Source organism: Perca flavescens, chromosome 2 (assembly GCF_004354835.1).
Source record: "Perca flavescens isolate YP-PL-M2 chromosome 2, PFLA_1.0, whole genome shotgun sequence".
In the NCBI taxonomy this organism is placed as follows: domain Eukaryota; kingdom Metazoa; phylum Chordata; class Actinopteri; order Perciformes; family Percidae; genus Perca; species Perca flavescens.
Window position 1 is genome coordinate 20,640,760 of NC_041332.1, and position 23,993 is coordinate 20,664,752.

A 23,993-nucleotide genomic window follows, 5' to 3' on the forward strand; every position below is an offset into this window, starting at 1 on the left:
ACACGCCCCTGGGAGAAAGGTTAATTTTATATATGTCAATGTTAATAACATATGATATGGGTTATATTTAAGATTATCATAATACCACCAGCCAAAGTTAAATTTCTTCAGCGATAATGTTTTTAAACGGTGTTCTTACAGGCTTCAAGTTGTATTAGGACCACTTTATGTGGGACCCCACTTCACTGCAGGTCTACAACGGAAAACGCGCCGTAGGCCGTACGGCCCAAAACAAACCACATGAAAAACACATGCAACAGAAAAACGCTGCAAATACAATTTCGTTTACCTGTATACTGAATTTGTACATGGAGAATGACAATAAATTCTACACATGTATACGATTTCAACTTGTTATGTTGACAGTGTCCACCTGATGGAGACAACGTTGCAGAAATCGAATCTGGGTGCTTGGCATCAAGGATGTTGCATGCATGTTTGGCATTCAATATGTGATTTTTTTTAAACGCTGTTTATTTTGTACAAAATTACACATGGAAACAAGGACGTAGACAATCCTGTCAACATAGTTTTTATTCTTTTAGTTTGGGTCTTTTTCATGGTTTCCTCTGTTCTATTGATATATAATGCCACAGGATTCACTATTATTTTAGACAATAGCTGCTTCCAGCTTTGTGGCAACAAGTTGGGGAAGGAACTCTCTACTTTCAACGTGAGAGTGCCCCACGCACAAACCCGGGTCAATAAAGAAATGGTCTCCTAGGTGTGGAAGATCTTGATTGGCCTGCACAGATCCCTGGCATCAACCTTATCCAACACCTTTGGGATAAATTGTGACACAGACCTCACTAATGTGGCCGAATGGGAGCATGTAGCAGCAGCCAGGGAGAGTGAAGGCTGTATATTTACCCATAAGACATAGGTGTAATGCACCAGTGTCCACATACTTTTGACCACGTAAGGTCATAATTGCCTGTGCCCTGTAGCCTAAATACTAAAGAGATCGGATTTTGATACCAGGTGTAAATGGGGCTTTAGCCAAGGCACTGTCTGATGTGCACTGACCAACGTGCCTTTCATGTCAAAAAATTGTAAAAGCAGAAATAATTGTATTTTTTACTAGTACACAGATTACACACGTGCACTTACATAGACACACATGCAACACACTGCATAGGTAACACTCACACACGCTGACAGAATAGGATGACAAAGTGATTAAGTACTACACCAACAACGTGACTGTCACACCATCATCACCATCAGCTTGTTAGAAACATTGGTAATAGTTATGTGTAAACTCTCAACCTAAGTCCCACTTCATGTAACCTAAAAAGAAGTGAAATGCAAATGAAAATGTGGCCAAATTCTAACAAGTGCTGCTCTCAGCAGGCAGCATAAATGCAGATACACTACAAATACATTCCCACCGATTTTCCTTCCCTTGTAGCTTCACTTTTCTTCTCTTTCTCACCAAGGTGAATGATTACCTCTAAAATTTGAGATTTAGGAAGGGGAAACACAACTGAGGCGGCTTTCCTTGGCCACCTAATGAATTTTTCATTGTATGCCTACAAAGGCGCTACTCTCCATATGGCTAAACAGAGAAGACGTTCAGTAACAGCTTAGGAGTCCCTTCTTGGAATGAATTATGGCTGATTCTTGTATGCTCACACATTTCATTGATCATTTTGATGTCTGCTTCTTTTCACCCGGCTCTGCACTCTTGGGCCCTGAGCTCTCTCTAAATACTGGGGTTGGAGTTTAAAGTTACTCTGGTTTCAAGGCTGGAAACCTGCTCACACTTTTCTTTGCACAATAGGGGGTAATTCCTGTCCCAAGAATATTGAACAAAACTCATTTGTTTGTATGTGTTCATGCGGATATGTGTGACCTGAGTTAAAACTGATATAAATGAGGGCAAAATTTAAAGATATCATATCTTTTTCTGTATAAAACTGTTTAATGTACTACAGTATGTACATATCAAATCTACAAAATATGCACAATGTTAAAATATTATCAGCGATTTATCCCTCACTCACTTTTGTGTCATAGCCCTTATTACATACAACCCCAGACCATATTTAACCAATCAATAAATAGGATACATACAGGATATAGCTAACATATCACAATTCAAGCAGTCCAAAAAACGTACACAACATACCAATATCACAAAGTTAAAAACAAAAAAATTAGCAACAGCAAATGCATGTTAAAATATTAATCTGTATATAATTACATAATAATAATGTTTGTGCAAAGCAGTTACCAGCATAACATGAGGTTAAAGTACAGTTTGGGACTTGCAGCTTAGGGCTGGGGTTGTTTTCTATCCCGGTCCAATCAATTGACAATTTACGTTGTGACAGGAACTAATGAGGGAGCATTGATTTTCTTCTTTCACCCAATGCCTCCTGATATGAGAGTGAAACGACCTCAGCCCAGATGTAGTCGAGGTCAGGCATGTTTGCTCTTCTATGTTTGGTAATGAGAAGAAAGACTAGATTTATTTAGAATGGCACAGGTGAGTGTTTTCATTAGTCTAATTACACTTTGCCTTAATTCACCACCTCACCAATCAATAAATAAACTTCTTCCACGTCTTTGCTATTTTCAACCAGTCGCAAAAAAACACTGCATCACTGCAAATGACAAGAATTTGAAGGGTGTGAGATTTTTTTTTTCTCAAGATTATTTTCTGTTACAGTAAATACGTATGACTGACTCCTTACAGACAAAATTAGATGTATTTTTGCTTGCACAAATGCTTGTAGCAATGTTTTGGCATCATTTTTGAAAGCTTAAAAGCCTGAATGGCACTTCTGCTTCTTTCGTTTTTTTATCTGTATGCGCAATGGTACATTTGTCACACAACCTGCACACACAAAAGTCTGAAGGCAACTAACCCACACTCCTTCAAAGGTAAATTCATTATAACTTTTGAAGGTTGCTGTAGCCTATATACTCCATGCTCTCACTACAAACTTGGAGAGGTTTAGCTATCCTGCTGTCTGTTTAATCTAAACCTTTCATGTTTATGAGCTGCTTGTAATGATGACATAACACCAACTAAACAAAGAGGTTATTCTTATATGACCTTATTCTTAATTTACTGATGATGAGAGTGCAGGCAGATTACAGGATTATGAGGAACTCTTGTGTCTGAAAATGGTTTATACTGCAGGGCTTTACTACTGTCACCCCACACAAGAGGCAACTGTGCAGAAATACTTTCATCAGGCTGACATCTCCATGAGAAGGCACCATTGGATTGTGTAGGAAGAGGCAGAGAAGGTTAAGCCATGTGGACAGGAGTGTTCCTGCTTGTTCCTGTTGTTTTAGATCTGAGACTTCTCATATGTCATTGTGTTGTCAACAAAAGTCCCACCGACTGATACTTTTGACACAAACGTCCAACAGAGATGTAGACAAAGAGCGGATGTAGGTTAGCTTGTATGGTAAGCGGAAACAATGGTAATGCTAAACCCAAAAAGGGAGCAGGTGGGCTGAAAAAGGTATGATGAGACCGACAGCAAGGGCTGCTGCATGTCAGGTGCATCCCTGCATCAGAGCGCTGGATGTAGGATGAGGGTGGCTGTCAGATGACTCCGATCACCACACAATGAGGCTCAGTATATGAGGGCTGATTCATCCAGCCAGGCGGTCAGGGATCTGCCGATGGAGGGATAAAGGGGATACAGAGTCTAGTCCGCCTCTAATAAGCAAGTCAAGGTGGTGGGGGCAGTCGCACGTCAAGCAAGCTGTAGGCGAAGATGTTCCAGAAGACGGCACAGAGCACAAACAAGGTGTAGACGCAGAAGAAGATCCAAAATAGGGACTGCTCCTGGAGTCGCTGCTCGTAGTTCTGCAGTACTACCACACCTAGCGTCAGACCAACTACCACGCCTCCCAGGTGAGCTACAAAGCTAGGATTGGGGCATGGAGGAAAGGCTGGTGGATAGAACCGCAGCCACACTGCCCGACCAAACTCTACACTCACTGTGAGCAGATAGAGGGAGAGAGAGAAAACACAATATTAGCAACTACTGCACTTACAACTACATGTAATAAAAAAATCTCTTCTATGAGGTAGAATAATTAGAGTTACTTTTAGTTTATTTAGTTACCAACAACTAACAAAAAAGATTGTACAGGTCCATGTTTGTGTTTCCACAGACAGTGTTTCCGTGCTGTGGTGGAGGGATTGTAACTGAAAGAGGGAATTTTGTACTAAAAAAGACTTTGGAAGATACTCACTAGATTTGTGTAACTCACACTGCTGAATCCTCATATTAACATCAGATAAACTTGGTAAAGATAAACTTGGAATTCACTGAATGTCTTTCTGCTGTCTCAGTCATTGTTGTTGTGGGTGTGTCAAAGGTCACAAGCTAGCAAGCAGCGCACTCGCTTGCCCGCTTTCAAACATTGTGTAAGTAAGCAACCCACCACTTTTTGACACGCAGATTAAAAGTACAAGTCTTTTGTTGAAAAATAATTCTTAAGATGAGGTGAAGGGGAGTGTGGCATCTTTATTGAAACTTACTGCAAACCAGAGCCATGGCCATCCGAAATAACTTAAACTGACACTTCATTCCCGACCAGTTCTACAGAAAGAGAGAGAAAGAGAAGATGGAGTAATTCAGAAGATCATTTTCAAGTTCTAATGATAAATACAGAACAAACTGTGCTAGAAGGTCAAGTCCTCCTCAGACACACACACACACACACACACACACACACACACACACACACACACACACACACACACACACACAGATATGAAATGACATGACATCTCGCTCTATGTCTCAATTCACGTCAATTTTGAAAGCCCCAGAGCCCCTCTGACCCCCAAGCTGTTCCTGTTGTGTTAGATAATGTGATTTCAGCTGAGAGGAGGACAAACTCCCCCATCTGAACGTCAAGAAGAAGAAGTTGTGGAGGATCTGGCAGTGTACATAATGAGTACCCTAATACACACAATAGAGGTTCATATAAGTGCCTTTGTGTCCAATGTGTCTGTGATGACCCACAAGATGGGGAGTTTTGACCAAACAGAGCAGGTGTCAGAGAGTGCGGTGGGAAGGGATTTCTTCACTCATGCACCAGCTCACACACACTTTCTGATCTTTGGGGGAAAAAGAAAAACTGATGGTGAGGAATGTATGGCATCTGTAGATAGAGGAACACCTGCTGGGCCCAAAAAAAGGCTGTTTGATGATGGCAATGGCAATGCTCTGTAGTCACAGGACAACTGAGTGATGTGATAATCATCTACACACACATGCACTCACACAAAAACTTACCATTACTACATTGGCCAAATGTGCTGAGACCAGAGCGTACACTCCACCAGATGAGCCGACCACTGGAGCCGTCATATCCGTGACAGATACCGCCAGCGACCCTGTAGTGATGATAAAGGAACATGCTTTAGGTAAATAAACAAATGAGGGCTTGTATTATCCGCATCATGAAAAAGCAACAAGAGACCCAGGAAGAGTTGAGGGGAAGTGCATAGTCTGGTGATAATTCATCACTGTGAGCAACTACAAATAATCATGTGATCCAGTTTTAGTATCAAAATATTGATTAGTCTTTGAAGTGCTCTGAAAAAAATGGAAATCTATCATCCGTGCAAACTTCTTTTGATGATGAAGGTTATGCGAGATGATCGAGAGCTCTAGAACAACTACTTCAGAGAGCTTGTGGTGAGAACGTTTACTCAACTAGATTTGCCTGACAGTTGGCCATTTGGGGAATAAATGAATAAATATTCTATAATGCAATACAATATTAAATGATAAACTACTTTATTTGTTTATTTGAAATTCGTGCTACAATCTTGAGTCTGAGCTTTCACTATTCAGCAGGAAATGTGAATTTTTTCCTTTAGAGGCTCATACTGGCAGACACTGTGACTAACATAAACAATACAAGCTGTAACCATTTGTGAACTGAAAACATTTATTTTCAATGGCATAAAGGCGGCTTTGCTACTCGCTATTTAATGTGGGTGTATTATAAATAGGCCTTCATGAATAGATGCTTGCTCATACTGTATCAGCACACAGTGGGATTTTATGTAAAACAAATGCATTCATACAAATTGGGCTGCTGCAAACAGGGAATTGCTCTCTTTAGCACCTTGGTACCGATTCAACAACAGCACAAAAGATCCAATCAAGAATTAAAAAGTTTAAATGTGAGGACATTTAAAGACAGTCACCAGCGGAAATTTGTTCTCACTGCAGAGTGTGTGTGTGTGTGTGTGTGTGTGTGTGTGTGTGTGTGTGAGACAGAATAAAAGAAAAAAGGAGATAGAGATGTGCTTAGTTGGACTATTAAATTACGCAAACACAAATACTCTCATTTGTTTATTCTCTCTCTCTCTCTCTCTCTCTCTCTCTCTCTCTCTCTCTCTCTCTCTCTCTCTCTCTCCACTCTATCTACTCTTCATTTCTTAGTATATCTTTCCCTTCTCTTTTCTTCATGGCACTGACCTGTTTTTATTTGATTACATTTCTGAATCAATTCTAAATAAATAAACCAAATTATTTTAATATTAAGGATTATGGTAAAACTGGTAGCAGCTTTAATTAATTCTGAATAAATTTTAAATCAAGCATCAAGTTTTAATCATGACCCTCAATAATAAAATTGAGCATTAACATGCACAAAGATTTATACTCCCTAGGTTACACCCTTTTAAAGCACTCAACATTACTTCCTTCCTCTTCAAACACACACACACACACACACACACACACACACAAGCATACAGTTACTCAAACACCTGGTTCAGGACACCTCTACCTTTGTAGTTCTTGTTTTTAGGAAGTGTGTCTGGGCAGGATGACCTCCATCCTTGTAATTAACTTGGTTTGATAACATTATTTTAGCTTGGTTGCCTGTGCACACAAACACACATACAAACAAGGACACAGTCTCTCATAGTCCCCCAGCAGGCCCCAGGAGGCCTGTAGTTTTTAGAGTCAAAAGTGGCATCTCATTTATCTTGGCTGTTCATCCATACTGCAGAGAAAGAACTAGGAACATGAGGGGGGATAATAATGCACATTAGCACTCATAACGAAAAACGTCAACAGTTTGGCTGCATGCTGACTGACTGAATCTACAAAGTAATGTGCAATAGTTAAGTCTGTTGTTTGACTTTGTGTGACTTCCCTTTCTCTGTTGTTTACTTTCTTGTCTACATGTCGGTTTTTGTGTCTGAGCCTCTGTTGTTGTACACTCATTTTTGCCTGTTGCTACACCTGCCTTATACTCTAGGCAGACCTCTTGTCTGTCTCGTGTCCATTATGTGAGTACTTGTGTGTTTCCATGCGGTTCCATTATGTCCATTAAAGCGTCAGAGTTTGTGTTGGCCCTACAGGGCCATCATCCTCTCTCTGAGTCATTACTTGACCTCTGAACTCTGCCTTGACCCCTGTATGTGCCAGCTGAGCCCCTGCCTGTTCACTATTGCTTGTTTTGTTTCTTCACACAATCTGGCAGTGTCATTGTGTAGCAAATGTAAAGCCACTTTTCGAAAATGCTCGAGAATTAAGCCAAACTGCTGACATGGCATTAAGTAACAAAGAATATGTGAGAAATGCATACAGTGACGCATGTTTAAATGGTGATGCCTTCACTTACTGATGAACATACTAACATAAACACACACACAGACAAACACACCTATAGATAGAGATATTGAGCCTAAAACCATGAATTAATTAATTTAAATAAAACAATATACTGTGTAAGCTGATATTACATAACACATTTGCCAATGATTTCTAAAATTGGGTTATTAACAAAAGATTGTGTACTAGGCAGGATATTATTATATTCAGCTGAACAATAAACTTAACCATCAAAAATTCCAATAATTAAAGAAAACCATACATTTCAAACAGTGCACATCATTGGAAATTAAATCATCATTTTACTACCTCTCTATACTGTTTACGATCCAATAAAGTCAGAAATGCCATAAAATTTATCATACATAAAACTGCAGCCTATAAAACATTGATGCACGATATATGCCACAAATACAATAGTAAGCAAATCTCAGCTACCCTCTTGTTGCTAAATGCTGAATGTTCTGAGAATTGTGACTTTGGCCAGTCATTCTGCTGCCAAAAACAAAAAAAGCCCAGTCAGACACAACAAACCCAAACACCCCAGCCTCCCCTTTTCCGCTAGTGGTCGATATCTAATTAAAACAGCAGACTTGTGTGCGTTGGTTTGTGTGCGTGCATAAGTGTGTGTGATTTATGCCGCATTTCCTCCTCATTTCAATGCAAGGTTAATACTACAGGCCAGGCCACCACAGCTGGTATCCCCAGGGTGTTTGTGACTAACCCCTGTGCGTACAGCCACCTACCCACGCGCACACACACACACACACACACACACACACACACACACACACACACACACACACACACACACACACACACACACACACACACACACACACACACACACACACACACACACACACACACACACACACACACTCACTGCTACAAGGCATAATGTTTCCATCCCTGAAAATCCCAACAACACTCAACCCTCATCTCAAAAAGTAGACCAAGAATTCCAGTCCAGTTAATTTGTAGCTAGAAGTACCAAAAAAGTATTTTTTTTTAAATGCCTAAAATGTTTGTTTTGGGGTAAACATAGTGGAGAATATGCCTTTATTAGTTTGTACTGATTTAGTAAATAGAAACAGGGTTCTCTCTCTCTCTCTCTCACACACACACACACACACACACACACACACACACACACACACACACACACACACACACACACACACAACACACACACACACACACACACACACACACACACACACACACACACACACACACACACACACACACACACAAATACTGACTTACTGTCTCAGCTGAACAGGGCTGAACGTGATTCGTGCCTGAGGTTGATAGGGATGTAGGAAGGGAGCGGTGACATTTTGTTCAAAGCTGTAATGTCTGCTTTATTTTCTCATTTGTAGTTAATCACTCAGTTTCTCCTAAATCTTACTCACCTCCACTCTTCTCCCATCTCTATGTTTTTCATATCTTGGTCCCCCTCTCCAAACTCTCTCAGGCTTATTAACAGTCATGAGTTAATCTCCCCTCCATCTCCTCTCTCTCTTCATCCCTACCTCACACACTACCCCTTCCTATTTCATTATTACTGTGTGTGTGTGTGTGTGTGTGTGTGTGTGTGTGTGTGTGTGTGTGTGTGTGCATGTTTTTCTGATTGAGTTCCATTTGAGATGTCTCTGCTCTGCCCTATTTGTACATGACCATAGGGGGATGCAGGTGGATACCCCCTACATCTCACCATGTCTAGTAGGAAAACAGAAATGCAAGGCCATCTGTCCTGAACACCCACCCACACTCACACACACACACACACACACACACACACACACACACACACACACACACACACACACACACACGCTAAATGTTCTCATTGACCAGTATCTACCAACACACTGGCTGCAACCTGATAGGCCGTTGAATGCATGAAAAACACACAACAGCAGATGGAACAACGGTAAAGAAATGAAAGGCAAAACTCTATAGTGTGTAGGGAGTGTGTAAGAGATGGAAATATATGCAGTGAGTGGAGAAGGACTGATATTGTAATTGTTGCATGTGTGTGTGAGACCACATGCCCACCTGCCAGCACACCACACACATAGACCAGTCCAATCCGCAGGGCTCCGTGGACCATCTCTAGAGGGACTCCCACCAGCAGCTGCATGGCCATGTTCAGGCTCAGGTGTTCAATCCTGTAAAAAAAAGAAAATGAGCCACAATAATAATATAAAAAATTGAATCAGAGACAAAGTGATAGTTGTAGTTATGGTAATTTGGTGTTAGCTGTTGATTCTGATAATATCCTTATTAACCTTAAGAAGATATACAAGTCTGAAATAAAGTAAAATACAATTTAATTTAGTGAACAACATGAACTAATGTACAGTACCTCAATAGTGTAAGTATTGTTTACTGTGCTCAATGTATTGAAACATTACATTGAATCAGCAATGTCTTTCCAAAGGCATTGCCCCAGTTACCTGGAACAATCCACAGAACATGCAGTGAATGTTTTTCCTTAGATCTACTTTTTACTGAAGAATAATCCCTATGAAAACTCTTGACATAGTATTCTATGGATTATTCAGAATAACCTACATGCTGTTTCAGGAAAGACACGTTGCTTTTGTAATTTAACACGTGTTTTCAATGCTGTAAACACCACCACCGTTATATTGAGCTGGTAGCAGAAATCTCAAGAGATGGATCTCAAAACATAGGCATATAACACTAAAATTGTCTGTAGGGCTGCGCCTAAAAAATACTTTTCTTAGTGATTCATCTGTTGATTTTATTTTATTAATCATTTAATTCAGTCCTTCAAATGTCGAAAAAGAAGTGAAAACCAAAGGCGACATCTTCAAATGTCTTGCTTTGTCCAACCAACAATCCCAAAGATGTTAAATACAATAATACTTATCACACAAAAGTAACAAACCTTCACAACCAACCAATATTTGCCATTTTTGCTTGATTAAACAATTTAAATGACTAATAGGTAATCACAGAGCCATTTCTCTATCACTCTGGGTAATCACAATTGTTGCTGATTCATTTTCAGTTGATCAAGTGTAGATACCAGTACCGAAGATACAATGTTTTTGCTTTGTAATTTGAATAAATCAACTCTGCAAGGGTTTTCATATGCATTCTTAGAAACTTTTAATGAGAAAAATAAAGACAGAGCGAGAGACGGAGAGTGGGCGAGTAAGCATAGTAAATATTAACACTCCATTTCGGTTTTGAGAATTGGGAAGGATCAGCGTTGCCAAGGGCATAACTTTGGGTTCAACATTAGGGGAGTTAAGATCTCCACTTTTGAGTAAAATTGAAATTTTGAACGTCAAACAATCATTTTCTGAATTCTGGTGAATTTTTCTGCAACAATTTGTGCCTTTTCTGCATCAAGTTATGGTGCAAGTGTCTTTATTTATGTAAAGGAAAGGTGGGTTGCACTGGCCAGTTTTGATTATTTTAAATTACGCCTACGAGCGTTGTCGAGCTCTTGGCAGGATTACAGGGTTCATTTATATGTGTGCAGCTTTTGAGTATGAACAGAAATTACAACTAAATTGCTAACCATGCTGTTTATGCATTTTTACTGTTTTCAATGTGGCTACTAAACACAAACTAAACCAGTGTTCACCTATGCTTTTTTACGTCTGTCTACATTCAATCCATGATGTACCCATTTAGATTTTTGTACAAACTTGCAATCACAAGCCGCTTGAAAATAACAAATGTTCCCCCTGTCAGTAAAATGGTCCAAAGACAGACACGTGATAATATAAACTCTGAACAGGCGACATGCTTCCATTTCCTCCATGGGTGAGATGTCAGATGATTAACAGGAAACACACTAAACTCTGGCACCATACGATGATAAAACAGAAACTGTGAATCACATTCTGGGTTCATGCTATTTTCCACATTTGAATGAATGTTGAATGAATGGCAGCAAATGGCTTCTTCTAAAAGGAGGAGAACAAGATATATCAAACTATATTGACTGTGCAAACATGGCCAGAAATACTTTAAAAGGAAAGGGCGATGAGGGGATGATTGGCACAAGTAAAAAAAAAAAAAAAAAAAAAAAGACATTAGACTAATTATTAGACAATTAGACAAATAACTAATCCTTTGACAAATAACAAAAGCAATAATTGAGGAAAACCTTATGCAAATACTCAGATTTTAACAGATATGTCTCAAAACAGTCACTTTAGTGTGCAGTTTTTATTATAACACATTATCACCTGCCTGTTCCCTCCAAGACCATACTGTTATGCTTGTTCACAGACACACAGACACACAAACTACTCAACACAGTGTCTCTCTCTCTCTCTCTCTCTCTCTCACACACACACACACACACACACACACACACACACACACACACACAGACACACTGCCCTTCATGGCTAGAAAGTCCTTCCAGCCGAACCTCAGTCAGCAGCACAGACACATGATTCGGGTGTCACAGCCCTGTTTTTCTCTCTCATAATCTTCATCATTGTCTCTTACTCGCTTCAATCACTCCCTTCCTCTGTTTTCTGGCTCAGTCTGAATTATACTGTCATTTATTTTTCACATTGCTGAAAGAGAGATGACAGAATAGCAGGAGACAGAGATGACTCTTCTTTTTTTCCCATTCAACAGTTTGACAAACCGCTGAATGCTGTGTCCTGTCAGTGCATGCATTCATTCAACTTCTATATCCTAGAAATGAATACAATCATTCCCACAAACAAACAAGCACATGTACACACAATTCCCCCAACACAAACAGGAAAGAAGACAAGGAAGATAGCCTATTTAGTTTGAAACACCTCATCCCCTTCAACTAAAAATGCCGACAAAGAGAGGATCGTTCCAGTGATCAGGGAGACAATGTGGGATATTGATTGGCTGAGAGAGGCCTGTCCAAATGCACAAGGACAACTCCACTCCAGATAACAGCGGCTATCTATTTCTATACTGCTAATGAGGCTGTAAGGGATGGGTTGCACTGTCAGGCAGATCTGTGGATACCCATGAGAGGATCTATTGTGTCCAGATGACCATGGACTTTCAGGGCACTCAACAAAAGCACTGTTTTAATCCTGTTTTTTTTTATCACTTGCTCACCAAACTACAGCTGAACTTTTACAATCAGTTCAGTTTACGAACTGATTACGGCACGATTCAAGCACTGAACTCAGTGAAAGCTGCATCAAACTGATGAAAAGATTGTGATACACTCAAAAAAGAAACATGATCTCAGAATGTACTGAAACACTATCATTAATTATTGTAGGCCCCGCTTTTCAGAATAATGAGAGGTGGACAGAATGCAACTAGAAAGAAATATTTTCCTGCAAAATGTTTAGAGTCATGGTTTAATCTTGCAGGAAGCTAATCTTCCTAAAGTTTGCACAGCTGCTACTAACACAGTTTTTGTGTGTGACACAGAGTGAGAGAGAGGGTAAAAAAAGAGAGTCTGCATAATACTCTATTATGGGATGTTTTGGCAGCAATATTTACACTCTGTTTTAGTGTTGAGAATTGGGAAGGATCAGTCCTACTGAGCTGTTGATAGGATTACATGGTTTGTATATGTCTGTGTGTGTGTGTGTGTGTGTGTGTGTGTGTGTGTGTGTGTGTGTGAGACCTTGACCTTTGTTAAAGGTTATTCCATCCTTGCACAAATGTTTTCTGTCACTCTTTAGTAAATTATAACTAAATAAAGACACAGGTCTGGATCCACATCCAGGACACTCTGACAGCACGGGGCAGCTCCTTTAGTGAAAGGCTGCTTCACTTGTGTTACGTGAAGGAGAGATACCGCAGGTCCTCCTTTCATGCTACTGTCAGACTTTACAACCAACACTGCTCCTAACAACTGACTAGGATTGGGCATCGAGAACCGGTTCCAACTTGGAATCGTTTAAAAAATTACGATTCCAATGGAATGGTTTTATTTATTGGAATCGTTTGTAAAGTTTGGTTTCGAATCCGATCATCGGTTCCAGATTTAACATGCGCAAGTTTTGGTTTCCATAGTGGCCAGCGTACTTTCAGGCACTTGTTGTGCTGCAGCCATGGAGCACAGTAAGCGGCGCTCTAAAGTGTGGCTTTCTTTTTCGTTGAAAAAGCCCAGTAAAATTATAAACCACCATTGAATCAAAATAAAAATGTCCTCTGTGAAATAAGCATGTGACCCGTTTCCACTCCACCCGCAAAGAATTGGAATCGAGAATTGATTAGAACCGGAATCGAAAGAAAGAATTGGAATTTGAATTAGAATTGTTAAAATCAAAACGATGCCCAACCCTACAACTGACAAATCACTCATGTACAATATCAATACACCAACTGTGCAATATCAATATAAATATTCTGTCTGTGCAATACTGTGAATTCAACCATTATTATATTTAGCTTTTTACTGTTTACGGCTTCTTCTCTTTTTTACTGATTTTTTACTGTTTACATTTTTATTCATGTTTGTGGTTATTGCACTATCCCCTTTGCTGCTGTAGCACTGAAAATATTCCCCACTGTGGGACTAATAATAAAGGGTAATATAATCTTATCTTTAATTGTGCCATTTGTATGTGTGTGCACACCACCTTTACCCTCCAGAGATTAATTACATGAACTTCAATTCCTTGTACAATTTAGAATACAAAGACATTGAGGAATGTGTCTTGGTGTGCTTTCTAATGAAGGTCTCTCCAGTGGATCCTGTATCAGCATTAGCAAATGAGCTGAACTGGTTAAGCCAGCCAGCATATAATGACCAATGTTCTTCTGTGCCATCAACCCAAAGGATCCAATATTACTCAGTAATGAAATGTTTATACTGCCTGAATTATTGAAAGTCATTTTTGATCAGCGCTGCATATTCCTGAAGTTGTGTGCATCAAACACAAACAAAAATCTACAAAATCTGCTTTACTAAATGAAATGAAGGCCACTAAATGCACTCTATACGGATTTAACAAAGCAATGCGATATTGCAATTTAGAGAACTTTAATCATCAAAATCATCATCATATAATCAGGTTTTTCTTGTAGTCAGGATTCAACTCAGAATCATTTACTGCATCCCCACCATCTTGGCTGTAAACATGTAGGCCTACCAGATACCGAGTAGTGAGCAGCTCACAATGACTGCAAATCCACAGTGAGGAGATTTTACAATTAGAAAGATGTTACTGATGTTTCAGTGATAAATAAACCATTTACACATATAATCGGACACATATTGGTAGGCAAAAGATAATTCCCACAGGCTCTTTTATACAGATGCTTCCCCTAGGGCCTAAATCATTTCAATATGTTCCTGTGTAATGAGTGCAAATATCCCACCTCCCTCCTTTTATCCTTCCATTCATTCCTTCTACCTCATCTTTTAACCACACACAGTGTCATCCCTACCGTCTCTCCCCGGAACCTCCTGGTTCTCCTAATTAAATTACCATTTTATTAGTTCTCACTATTGCCTGAGACTACATTTACCCAGAAGGTTAATTAAACCTGGATGACCTGGCCTGATCTCATAATAAAATAGTCTGTTGTGCTTGTTGTGGCAGAGGAGAGGAGAAGAGAGTAGAGGAGAGGAGAGGAGAGTAGAGGAGAGGAGAGGAGAGGAGAGGAGAGGAGAGGAGAGGAGAGGAGAGGAGAGGAGAGGATGTAGGCTGAAGAAATACAATGGTAGTTTATATTAAGTTATCCATCAAGTGTTTGACAGTATTTAGTGGTTTCTTTTGGTAGAAGAGAGTGATTATGGAGACAAATGTTCCACACACTATATACAGTATATACACATTACACCAATAATCCATAATCGGGAAAGGGAAGTTTGGGATCCCATGCTGGAGCTGCTGCCCCCGCAGACAACGATGGATGGACGGACCAATAATCCAATAATAATCACTTGTTTAAGAACATGATACTTTAGGTATATTTGTCACTTGCTTTTTTGTTTTGTAACTTCACAACCACTGAATTCTGAGTATTATGTAATGCATCCATAGATTTATTAGCAACTCACAATGTCCTCTTCCTTATCTGCGTTTTTCCTTCATGGGTGAAAAGGATATCATTGCTTTCACTGGTGTGTTTCACTGGAAATGCATTGCACTGTGTATTTTTGGTTAATGAAAACATTATGTAACAAGCTCTGACTCACTGAATGTTTCAAATGCCACAAACCCAAACCACCAGAAAAATCACAGGTTTGCAATACCTCTAGTTTGTGTTTAACTATCAATTTGTTATTTCCATCCCATGGTGTCACACACACTCCCCTTATTACACGACTGACGTGAACAAATTCAAGTCATATGAAATGTGTCATTTCCTCAGGTTAATAATACTGGAAAATAGCAAGATGTGAACTCACCCAGTGTGCATGAAAATGTAGCTGAGGTACCTCCAGGCCTGGGCTCGTAGCTGGGGGTGGTAAGGTAAGGGGCTCTTTAGAAAGGACGGGCTGGATACCTGCAGGACCAAGCGGTCCAGCTGGAACCCATAGTACATGAACACGGCCACCTGGGAGAACACAGATAGATAAACACAGAATGTGTGATTTTAGGATCTAGTGGTATCAGTATATACACACCACAATGAACACAATGAAATAATGCTCAGCATCATAAATCAGAACACATTGCTCTGGTAATTAGATAAAAGTTGAACATAAACTTATCTTCAGGCGTTATTAGTAACATTTCATTATGAACTCGGAAGGAAAAACAATCCTGGTATGAGCAAGCTGTTGAGATATGATATTTATTGAAGTAATCTGTCTTAATTTGAAAAAAGATAATGATATTTGGAAGTTATCCTACCGAACAAAAACTTTAATATGAGCACACAATGACTTACAATGATTTACATTTCTGCAGAGCATTGCAGTCATTTTCTTACTTGCTCAATATTTCGCTCCGGACAATTCATCTTCTTTGTGTTGTGTGACTTGCACTATACATTTGCATTGCCACCTTCTGCAGTTGGTAGGGCGGTTTACTCTGTCCCCGGCATGCTTGAGTGCTTACGTGTCCCTCCTTGTGTACTGGCCTGCATATCAAAACATAGCTCCACAGCGTACTCTTAATAAGAGAGGTTATAGAATACATATTGGTCTCACGCTCCCAAACAATTTACCTCAGCAATGGTGATAGCCAGGATGAACCAGGGTGGGGGGCAGTAGGTGTAGCTGTCAAAGTACCACTTGCGGTCGACCTCGCGGGGCAGCGTCTCATAGGCGACGTGCCTGACCAGCCGTTGAGACAGCCCCAAGCCCGCCTCATCTCTGAGACTGCAACCTTTTAGCTGCCTGCTCCCCTGCAGGATGGCCCTCCGGAAACTGTTGGAGCGCTTGTTACTCATCTGGAGAAAGGAGGAAGGAAGAGAGGAAGGTGATGGAGGGATGAAAGGAAGATGTAGGGAGGAAGAGGAGACAGAGGGAGGCAGAGAGAGAAGGAAGGCCAGAAAGGAAGAAAGGAGGAGGAAGAGCTTTTACTATCAATCGCTCAGCATGTTTTTACATTATCATATATATATATATATATATATATATATATATATATATATATATATACATTAATGACCATCCTGTTTTATTTAACATGTGGTACTTTATTTTGTAAAGTACATTCACAAAAATATATATATATATATATATATATATATATATATATATATATATATTTGTGAATGTAATAACATTAATGTTATATAAATATATATATATATTTATATAACATTAATGTTATATATATATATATATATATATATATATATATATATATATATATATATATATAACATTAATGACCATCCTGTTTTATTTAACATGCGGTACTTTATTTTGTAAAGTACATTCACAAACTACTCAACACACACACACACACACACACACACCAATCCTCCTCAGTCCAGCACACTGACAGACCCATCCCACCTCGTCATGGCAACAGAATGCCCGTATCATCACTTAGCAACCACCAAACAGGTCATTTTCAAACATATATGTCCATTTTTGATAGGCAGGGACTTCACAAGTAGTTTATCATTAAGAGAGGATCCCACCAGTCAGTCTCTTTCTTTCTTTTTTAAACCGGACGAAATGACGCCATCTATTTTGATTTACTGCAATCTTTTTTTGCAGAGGTGTCACATTTTTCAAACCGTGGGCTTCTCATTTTCAAACATGCTCACAATCATACACATTAAAGCTACATATACGCAGGTGAGCACGTGTGTTTATTTGAATCAGGAGAGACTTCGTTGCAGATATGCAAAGATTTATTGTACATATGCATAATATGAAATGTACAGAGTCTTTGGAGATTAGACTCCATCGTTATAACATTTTTTTAAAGGGGTAGAGAAGCCAAGACGATGGAGCGTAGACACTGGTGATAATGGAGAAGGAACCTGAAGACCGAACAAAGGAGCGGTCTGCCGGAAGGGGACTCAGTGTGCCGTGATTGACGAAAATCAGAGGTGGAAGGGGAGGAGGAGGGTTGCACGTTTGCCTGAAAAGACAGCTGACGCAACGGAGAAAAGACATTTAAAGCAGGACGTCATGCTGTGATTGTATCATGAATTTCGTGGCCAATTCTGGTTGGGTTACTGAAAAGTGAACGCCTCTAAACAGCTGAATAGTTTTAGGAAGAGTAGTGGTGATCAAAGTAAATAGAAGTCTTCCTGAAGGAATTTGTGCTGAGCTTCATTTCTCCCCTCAAAGCAAGGGTTGGAAAAGTACTCAACTCTACCTCTTTGAGGGGCAACAAGAAAAGAAGGAATAAGTGAGAATAATATGTCAGTGTTTCAGCTGCTGGTTTGGGAAGTAGGTTTTTATTTTATTAACCAATTAAGCATTACTAACAAAGCATTTATACTTAATAAATATTTACAGTTTATATTACACACACTATGGGAATTAATATGAGAAGAAACATATTTATAGAGGGAACAATCGAACTGTAAAATATTACAAATACTCATAATAATGAACACAAGAATGATATTTGTATCAATTAAAATATTAAGTTAAAGTTCCCACATTATGCTCATTTTCAGGTTCATACTTGTATTTTGGGTTTCTACTAGAACATGTCTACATGCTTTGATATTCAAAAAGCTTGATGGTGTTTTAAGCCCCCAACGTCTCCTTCCAGGCAGTGCTGCGACCGTTGACTTCAAGGCAACTAACCTTAACCATAACCATAACCATTGCCTAATCCTAGTGCGATGTTGGGGGGTTAAAACACTGATAAATGTTAAAAAACTTTTTTGCATACTTTCTGTCTGAATATACCTGTATTTACCCTCCGTCTGAAACGCTCGATTTTAGCGCCTGTCCCTTTAAGCCCCCCTCCCGAAAAAGCCCAGTCGACCCTGATTGGTCAGCATTTCCAGTTCTTCCCCATCTGCACTCTCGGCGTCTCTGCAGCCGGGGAATGACTCTAACGGCACCGTAGTGGGACTTTCTACCTATGATGGTATAGTTGTGACATCACAATCATACGGAAGTCCTGACAACTCGTTTCAAGGCACTGTTTCTAAATATGGGATGTGTGCCTTTCTCTGTGGATTGAGCATTTTGATACTTTTACATAATTTATATAGCACCTCAATATAGCACTCAACCTGCTTTATAATAAAAAAAGACATGGAAATCTTACTTTTTACAATATGGGACCTTTTACTACACTTGTGTTTTATAACTTCTCTATGACGATGCAATGACTCCTGTCCCACTTAACTCCTTCAGTCTCTTTCTTACTCTGCTCTGTTTATGTCAAACTCAATAACTCAACCCTGCTACTGTGTTTGTGTCTCTAAGACTGCAGGAAGCCCAGATGTGTCAGTTAGCGAATGTTATTTTAGGGCAACATGGGTGAGTGATATTGTTTTCAGCAAGGGCAGATATTGATAAAATAGATAAATGTAATGTGGCTATCTGCACTAAAAGTATAATAAATGGATAAAGCCTGCACACTAAAATACTTCCACTTCAAAAGCTACAACTTTAAAGTGTTGCCTGCATATTGAAGTTGTGATTGATGTTTATTCAAGTACAAGCACAGACTTATGAGAGAAATGGGAACATTTTCGTTTGAAGATAGTGGACATACTTATCAGTGAAAACCTTCACAACATTACACTTCATTTCAATTTGACTGAGATGGAAAAAGAACACAATTAGGAGAAAATAGTGATAAAAAAGACAGATTTTAAATCAGAATAATAAAATATCTATATGAACAGTTGGCTGATGGTTCTTCTGGCACTGTTTAATGTGACTTTAGTGTCTCTGCATGGATCACCGTTTGGAGATAAACTTCAGAAAAGCCAATTATTTCTGCCTTTATGTTAGCCACAGAGAACTGTGGGAAAATGATTATGGGTTATCATGGCCACTTCTGGAGCGAATACCAAAGAGAGAGACACACACACACACACACACACACACACACACACACACACACACACACACACACACACACACACACACACACACACACACACAGACCTCCCCCAGGCAGCCATGCTCCATAAAGACAGTCAATTCTTTGTGTGAAGTGACTGCAATTCCTCTCCTCTTTGTAGGACACAAAAGCAGGAATGGCATTCTGTCTGTTTACCCATTGGCAAGGTAAAGGGGAGAAATGGGTGTTCGTCCAGCAAGAGACAGTTTCACTGTTTGATCAATGGAAAACACAGTCAGAGGAGAGGGACAAGGGAGAGAGACATGAGCAGTAGACAGAGAGGGAAAACGCAGAAGAAGAAGGAAGTAGAGGAAGATGGAGGCTGGAGCAAAAAATTTAATTAAAAAATGTAAGGGGCTGCGATGATAAGTGTGTTACAAAAAATATGGCATTTATTCTACAAAGTAATCCACTAGGAATTTGTACTAAGGCATATTTGATTGGCCAACGCAGCGACATGCCAGATGAACCTGTATTTTGTTAATTAAGCCAGGTTCAACTCCTTATTTTAAAAGGATTTTTTGGCATCTCCTGCCTATATTAGATAGTTGAGAGAGATGACAGGATGAGGTGAGAGAGAGATGGGGAACAACATGCAATAAACCCAAACTGTTGCCACAAATTTGGAAGCAAACTATTGTCTTGAACATCATTGTATGCTGTAGCCTTATGATTTCCCTTCCTTGTAACTAAGAAGCCCAAACTGTGAGAAACAGGAGGGTTGTCCACATAGTTTTGACAATATAGTGTATCTCTAGCAAAATAAAACTGTATTAGGCAAACACGCAGGATATATCTGAGTGCATCTGTAAGAACCAGGACAAATCCATCATGATCGTTCCACAATTTCATCCCACTGGGGGAAAAACTGAGCGGTTCAACCTGTTTGTAGGTATTTTAAGTATAAACATATTACTGAGCCAGCTTCTACCGTGAACAGTCGCAGTGCGTTTTATGAGAGAGAGTCAGACAGAATGAGATGGATAGACAGAAAGAAGAAGGAGAAAGGCACTGATAAGAAAGAAGCTGAGAGCTTATGCAAAGGAAGACAGACTTGGAAAGAAGGTAAAGGGTGAGAGAAGATTGAGGGAGGAAGAGGTAAAGAGAGGGAGTGAGCGGTGATTTGAACGCCGACTGTGACAAAGCAGTGAGCAGGCAATTACAGACAATCACATTGATGGAAGAGCTGTGGTGCAAAGGGGAGATGACGCAACAAATAAAACACTCAGTTTGTCTCTGTCTTTCTCTCCTTCTACTCTTCTTCATTCCTTCCTTCTGTGAAGGCAGAAGAGCTAGAGAGCTAGAGATGTACCTACAGAAACCAGGCACTGACAATCAACTTGTTGGGAGAATTATAACTCTCTCTCTCAAGTTCTCATATTTGCTTTGACCCCTTTGATCTTTATCTTAGAGACCGTTGATGTCCGTTGTCTGATTAACTCTTGAAAAGCCTAAAGATATTTAATTAACAATGATATTAAAAAGAGAAAAGCAGCCTATCCTCACATTTTAGAAGCTGAAACCAGCAAGGTACTACTAACTGACTTCACCAATTAAAAAATTATCAAACCAGCCGTAAACAAACTTTCTGTTGATCAATTGATTAATCGTCTTTTCACATCAACATTTATTACCATAACCATCCCTTTATGTTTCCAACCAAGAGAAAAAAAGAAAATGTGAAAATCTTCACATTTGAGTAACTTGAACAAGCAAATGTTTGGTATTTATGCTTAATAAATGATTAACTAATCAATTAATCTAACTAATAAAACTAATTATTTCAGCACTTATTTATTCAGCATATTACCATAATGAATACATGTCACTACTTTCTTTCTTCCCTCCCTGCCTGTGTTATGCTTCCGTTGTGGTTGCCTCTGTGAATGTATAAACCATTAAGGGCCACCCCCTTAATGGACACAATAGCGATTAAGAAAAAAAGAGTGAACGTACACACAGATGCTGGCACCCCATTCCTTTCTGTCCTACTTCCAGTTGCACACCATGAACCACAGCATGTCACATGACACAAATGCACCAATTGGAAAGCAACAGCAAAAAAGCCCTTTTGACATTTTTCCAAGCTTCCTACAGGCTTCATTCCTCACCCACTGCATCAGACAATAAACAGCTCTGAGGAACAAGAGAGAAAAGAAGAGATGGACAAACTCACACTCACAGACAACAATGAATTCCCTACAGTCTCTGCAGACGCACACACGCCCACTGCCACCCAGTAGTTATTGTGTACCACACAACTCCTCCCACTCCAAGACCACTCCACACTGTCCTGGTTCAACAGATCAGCCTCCCATGAGGAACAGCAGCAAGACAGCGGAAAACACAAAATGAGAAGGTTATGAGGCAGCAAGCACAGCTGGAGATGCTTGAGTGAGACCTTGGACAAACAGGCTGCAGTTTGAAAGTGAAACTGAAAGTGGGGCAAGGTGAGTGTTAACAGGGGAATTTATCACCAGACTGAGAGTAGTTTCCTATTAGGAAGACTCTCCACCTTGCAGCTGGGGTAATCTTGGAATATGGCTGTATATAAAATTGGAAAAAAAAGTTTGATGTGTGACATGAAAACCTAGCATAGACAATGTAGACAGATAATGGAGAGGTGGGACACATACATTGGCTATGAAGTCAAGAACAAAGTCAATACAAAATCTTTGTGTTTCGAGTCTTAAACAATTCAGTATGTGGCCTTTAACAATTCTAATGCGGTTTACATTTAGTTAGTACAGTCAAATTACAGAAAAATTTAATGTCTCCTTATTTTCAAATAAAAGTTGTTGTGTTGTGTTTTTTGTGTTTTTTCTGTGCCAGTAACATGAATTTGTAATTTTTTAGATTAATGTTTTGCATGTTGCTGTCTATTTTTTGTTTACTACAGCAGAGTCTTTACAGTCAAATTTGATAATCTGAGGTATCATTTTGGTATTTAGGTTTATTTATGATTTACACTTGTTTCTAACATAATAATCTTAAATATTTGAGACTTATGGAGGATATCAAGTCATTAGAAGTCAAAAGTCTAAGTGAAGTCACGAGTCTGTCTGTCGGTGTTAAAGTCAAGTCTTGTCCAAAGTCATCAGATTCATAAGTCCGACTCAACATTAAAACCACAGCATGCAAGATATATACATACATATTATATATAACCTAAAATTGTCACAAAATCTCACCAGGTTGACAAAGTCTTGGTAGCAGATCTTTCCATCAGCGTTACCATCAGCAAGGGCCAATAGGACTTCTAGTTTATGGGGGTCAAGCTCAGAGCCGTGGGTCGCCAACAGGTCCCTGAACCGATCTGTACTGATGAAGCCCGAATTCTCTGGGTCATACTGCAAAGTAACACACACACACACACACACACACACACACACACACACACACACAAATATGGAAGTGTAAATAGAAAAGACACAAATACGTCTCTTTATGGATTACAGGCACATGCAGTATAACAAATAAGCACCGGATTCAAATAAACATGTGAGAAGTTCATGAGCAGTCAATATCCCCCCAGTGCATAATTTTCTGTGCAGCCAAACTTCAAAATCTCAAAAAAGAAAAATCAACAGTGGTTTAGTCACAGTTTGAGCATCTCATAAATGAGGCCTAATTGCTCCAAAAAGGCCCAACTGTTGAGACGCAGCAGTAACTTTTAACAGCTTTGGATTTTGCTTTAAAATGACACCACAGGCTGTTTTTGTGCTTATTCATAATCAGAACAGAGAAGGCATTTAAATGTATCTGAAAATACACCAAGATATTCTGACAAAACCTAAGATATTTTAAAAAGCATTCAAAAGACCTTTAGAGCAGTGATCACTTAAGCACTTGAATGTGAAAAGAGCGCTGCACTCTTTTCTTTCCTTTGCACTTAATAGTT

General features: G+C 39.4%; 1 protein-coding gene across 1 annotated transcript; it reads right to left on the bottom strand.

Annotated features, from left to right (window-relative positions):
* Window positions 1–1,902: 1,902 nt before the first annotated feature.
* Window positions 1,903–23,436, bottom strand: rhbdl3 (rhomboid, veinlet-like 3 (Drosophila)). Its single transcript, XM_028563556.1, has 7 exons — window positions 23,284–23,436; window positions 16,758–16,982; window positions 15,994–16,142; window positions 9,684–9,796; window positions 5,277–5,377; window positions 4,514–4,574; window positions 1,903–3,966 (listed from the first exon to the last, which is right to left on the bottom strand). The coding sequence occupies exons 2-7, from the start codon at window positions 16,980–16,982 to the stop codon at window positions 3,695–3,697; spliced, it is 921 nt and encodes a 306-aa protein (XP_028419357.1). The 5' UTR covers window positions 23,284–23,436; the 3' UTR covers window positions 1,903–3,694.
* Between the last annotated feature and the right edge of the window lie 557 nt (window positions 23,437–23,993).

What these genes read in the sequence shown, in the direction of transcription:
- rhbdl3 (XM_028563556.1), bottom strand. Translation starts at nt 16,982, where the DNA reads ATGAGTAACAAGCGCTCCAACAGTTTCCGGAGGGCCATCCTGCAGGGG. An exon ending in TACATTTTCATGCACACTGG is followed by an intron (nt 9,797 to 15,993) that starts GTGAGTTCACAT and finishes TTTTTTTTACAG; the next exon opens with GATTGAACACCTGAGCCTGA. An exon ending in ATTTGGCCAATGTAGTAATG is followed by an intron (nt 4,575 to 5,276) that starts GTAAGTTTTTGT and finishes CTCTTTCTGTAG; the next exon opens with AACTGGTCGGGAATGAAGTG.